The following is a 4,108-nucleotide window of genomic DNA, read 5'->3' as shown; positions in this document are numbered from 1 at the left end:
CTAGTCGCTCCCGTCTACACTGGGAACAATAGTCACTTCCTCTGCTGCCTTCAGGTCAGGACTAATTGTGAAAGCAGCCGCTGCAGCCAATTACAGCTTCTCCAGCATCTGACTCTGGAATGGGCCGTCTCATCCTCTACTTTATCAATGACTAATTGAGAACAAGCCAGATACAGATTTTCACAATCGCTTTCCTCGGAACTTCTTGCAGAATTCCACAGCGTTTCTGAGGGTGAGATGTTCCGTAGATATTTCTAAGCTCGCAGTCGCAGCGCGGTCGCCGGGATCCTTAGTATGCAGATCTGCCGCTTCATAGAAAACAGAGAGAAGATGTTGAGACATTGCCCAGGTGACGTACCAGGTGCCAAAGCGAGCCAAGAGCATTCTTCTGGCTGCAGGCACCCTCCTTCTCTTTTAACCATGAATGAGAGCAAAGACAAGATCCTGTCCACTCTTCACATGCATCGATGTGGAAGACAGAACCGAGACGTGAAAGAAGAGCAGCAGCAGCTGAGGAAGAAGATAAACAGCAGGGAAAGGAAGAGAATGCAAGACCTGAACCTAGCCATGGATGCCTTGAGAGAGGTCATCATGCCCTACTCTGCAACTCATTGTCAGAGCTCACCGGGACGAAAGTTGTCCAAGATTGCAACCCTACTGTTAGCAAGGAACTACATACTCTTACTGGGAAGTTCTCTCCAAGAATTGCGCAGGATCATTGGGGACATGAGCGGTCCTGGACCCAGGTTGCTACTGACAGGCTTGCCCTTATTTGCTGCTCCAGGATCCGTCTTCTTCTCGCCAAGCACAGGTGGGAATGGTGGAGACCCTCAACGGTCTGGCAAGTTGCACTCACTTTCACTGGAGGAACAGCAATGCTCAGCATTCAGTGTACCAGGGGGGAGTAATCTTTGCACCTGCACTGTCTGTAGGTTCACTCACTTCATCCCAACCAGCCTGAACATAAAAGCCATCCAGTTATCCAAATAAAGCAAAGGACACAACAGACGCCTTGGCTGAATTCCTACATGTGAACTTATAGCAGAGGCGCAAAACTTTGACCATATAGTAGAAGGTAGATGCCACCTGTGTGTGCCTTCTGCCAGTGCCAATGTACCACAAGGGGATGCGTACACTATAGACACCGTTGGCAGTGCTGTCAATTAAAGGGGTATTCTGATTTCAACAACAAAAAAGCAAAACGCGTATATACGGTAACATTATACAGTTTCCTATAAACTGCATTCATTTCCCATGGTTTTCCAGATCTCTGCTTGCTGTTATTTAAAAGAAACCTTCCTTATTTAACTCCAGTGGTAATAAGGCTGCCCTGGACACATGGCCAGGACTGATTTTGGTCCCAATGAAACTTCCTATTCAATGACAGCAAGCAGAGATCTTGAAAACAGTGAGGAATTGATAGAGATAGGTAACTGTATAACTTTTTATTTGCTTGAACTCTAGTTTAGTGAATTGTATAAGTAAATTGTATAAATGATAGCTCAGCCACTGTAGCCCATGCAGTATGTGCAGTAGATAAGTCGGTCTTGTATGTTACTTCTCATATCACTTCATAAAGGTTCAGCAGAAGATTTCTTTATATCTAGAATAAAGAAGAATGACTTTAAGAAATCTCCCAGATGTGTGTAGTTAGAAATGGTTGTTCTGCCACCTTGTTTGCATAGATTGACGGCTTTATATAACTTTATGCATAGCTTTTATACTTTCCTGCCTCTCTTGCCTATTGAGCTTTATATGATGCTTCTATTCCTCTCCTTCATTCACTTCCAATCCACAAGGCAGCATATACACAGTTTTATTATATCGATACAAAGTTTAACTTCTTTTATTTTTTTTAACAAAGTTGCCAGATGGCGCATATACAGAACTATGCAAACGTTTTCGGCAGGTGTGGAAAAAATGCTGCAAAGTAAGGATGCTTTCCAAAAACAGAAGTGTTAATAGTTTTTGGGTCAAGTAACAAAATGATAAGTAACAAAACAACAGAGAAATGTAAATCACATTGATATTTGGTGTGACCGCCCTTCAACTTCAGCATCAGTTCTTCTAGGTACACTTGCACCCAGCTTTTGAAGGAACTCAGCAGGGAGGTTGTTCCAGACATCTTGGAGAACTAAGCACAGATCTTCTGTGGATATAGGGTCGTTCAGATCCTTCTGTCTCTTCATGTAATACCAGACAGACTGGATGATGTGAGATTAGGGCTCTATGGGACCATATCAGCACTTCCAGGACTCCCTGTTCTTCTTTATGCTGAAGATAGTTCTTAATGACATCGGCTGGATATTCAAGTTTCTTGTCTCGCTGCTAAAAAAATTTGGAGTCATTAAGATGTCTTCTATTTTTGAAAAAAGTTGTATTTTTTCAGCATTTTTCCACACCTGCTTAAAACATCTGCACAATACTGTAGATGGTGGAGACCACCCAATAGATTAGGTCACCAAAGAGTGACCAATGTAGAGGTACACTGTCTAGGGCACACCGGCGCCCCCGCCCTTCGTCTATTTCCATTGTTTGGATCCATCCCAGGAGCTGAACAATGAAAATACCGGAACCGCCGGATGTGAGTGGTGCCAGAAGGACCCTATTGTCTATAATGGGATCCGTCCAGCTTCCAGCCAAAATGGTCCCGGATGAAATAGCGCAGCATATTGTGGATTTTGCGCCGGATCAACGTTGGGGGCTTCAAACTGATGTGAAAGCAAAGAAACAAAATTAATAATAAAACTCATTGAAGTTTTTTAAAGGGACTCAATATTTTCTACTTCTGTTTTCTATATCGGAGTATTTTGTATACAGGACATCGACTTCTTCAAACCGGCAGGCACTGGAATGTGTTGGATAAATGTCTGATATTTGGATAGAATGTTTTTGATTCTATTTTTTATACTTTTTGTATTAACAGTATTTTAATGTTTCAGATTTTACATTTAGTATATTTTGCTGGTGATACAATGGGCTCCGTTCTCTTCATGATTTTTGTACATTATCGATGCACTAATAAAGTATTTTACTTAAAGTGTACAAAACGTCAGATGACTTTTCAGAATACTGTGCTGTGTTTTTGAGGAATAACACTATTTCTGGCCATTACTGTCCTGGTATCTTGCATTTTCCCTATTTTTCCCACTGCAGGATGTACATGTGATTCTCAATTTGCTCAGCACTGATGGGAGAAGCCTGCTGCTGTGCTGTGCTCTATAGACCATGCATAGAGAACTGAATAATCTGCTCTCTGTCTGTAATGCACAGAGACATAACATCAACACTGAGGACTGTGTATGGCAGTACTGAGCAGTGTAGATGTGATTTCAGTAGCTACAATAAAATAGACAATTACTATTAGCTGCAGGCATTACCCGTGTGAGTCTCTCCTTCTTCTCCCCCTCCCATTTGTACTCATAGACTTCAATGAACACAATAACTCATTCGGTCTCCTACACTCCCTTATCTGCCATCTTGTCACCTCCAGCACCTCCACCACCTTACCTGGTGTCCATCTCCCATTTGACAGCAGACAGTGGACAACAGGTAAGGAGAAAGGGAGACACCTAGCGACCAGCGCTGTAGAGACATTTTTCAGTCCAAAAGCACCATTTTGAGTAAATAACGTGAATAGCGCTCCTCTGGTTATCACACTGGATGTCATACAAGTACAAGTTGTTTGAAAAGATAGTGACGATTTGAAAAATACACTGACTCAGTTGTTTTTGCTTTTTGCATTATTAACTTCAATGCGGTAAATAAGAACGATAGGAAAGTGAAGGTTTCATTGAAATGGTTGGCTGGTTCAGGGACCACTAGATCTGATCTTCAGGGTTTTACAGCTCGAGCTCTCCATGATCACTATATATACTGAGAGGTAACTTTTATATAGCAACCAAGTAACTCAATAGGCATCAAATCATTCTGATGGATGCAAATAGCTCTACCTAATAGGGGGGTCCTGATCAGGAGCCCGTAGGGTATTATGTCAGCATATCCTCATTGGGTATTTCATGGGGTTGTCTAACACAGGCAACACATCTAATGCAGTAAGGGTTAACAGTGGATAAAGTGATAAATCAAATCCAATTAATCAATAATG

At 42.1% G+C, this 4,108-nt stretch overlaps 1 protein-coding gene across 1 annotated transcript; it reads left to right on the top strand.

The window, feature by feature from the left end:
* The first annotated feature begins 206 nt into the window (after positions 1–206).
* OLIG1 (oligodendrocyte transcription factor 1) lies at positions 207–2,988 on the top strand. The gene has a single exon (XM_066598525.1). The coding sequence runs from the start codon at positions 295–297 to the stop codon at positions 988–990; it is 696 nt and encodes a 231-aa protein (XP_066454622.1). The 5' UTR covers positions 207–294; the 3' UTR covers positions 991–2,988.
* Positions 2,989–4,108: the final 1,120 nt, after the last annotated feature.

The sequence above is a fragment of the Eleutherodactylus coqui genome, chromosome 4 (assembly GCF_035609145.1).
Source record: "Eleutherodactylus coqui strain aEleCoq1 chromosome 4, aEleCoq1.hap1, whole genome shotgun sequence".
Classification (NCBI taxonomy): domain Eukaryota; kingdom Metazoa; phylum Chordata; class Amphibia; order Anura; family Eleutherodactylidae; genus Eleutherodactylus; species Eleutherodactylus coqui.
Note: the sequence above shows the minus strand (reverse complement) of the source record. Positions and strands in the feature narration are given on the sequence as shown.

Excerpts from the sequence above, each read along its gene's own strand:
- OLIG1 (XM_066598525.1), top strand. The coding sequence starts at position 295 with ATGCAGATCTGCCGCTTCATAGAAAACAGAGAGAAGATGTTGAGACAT.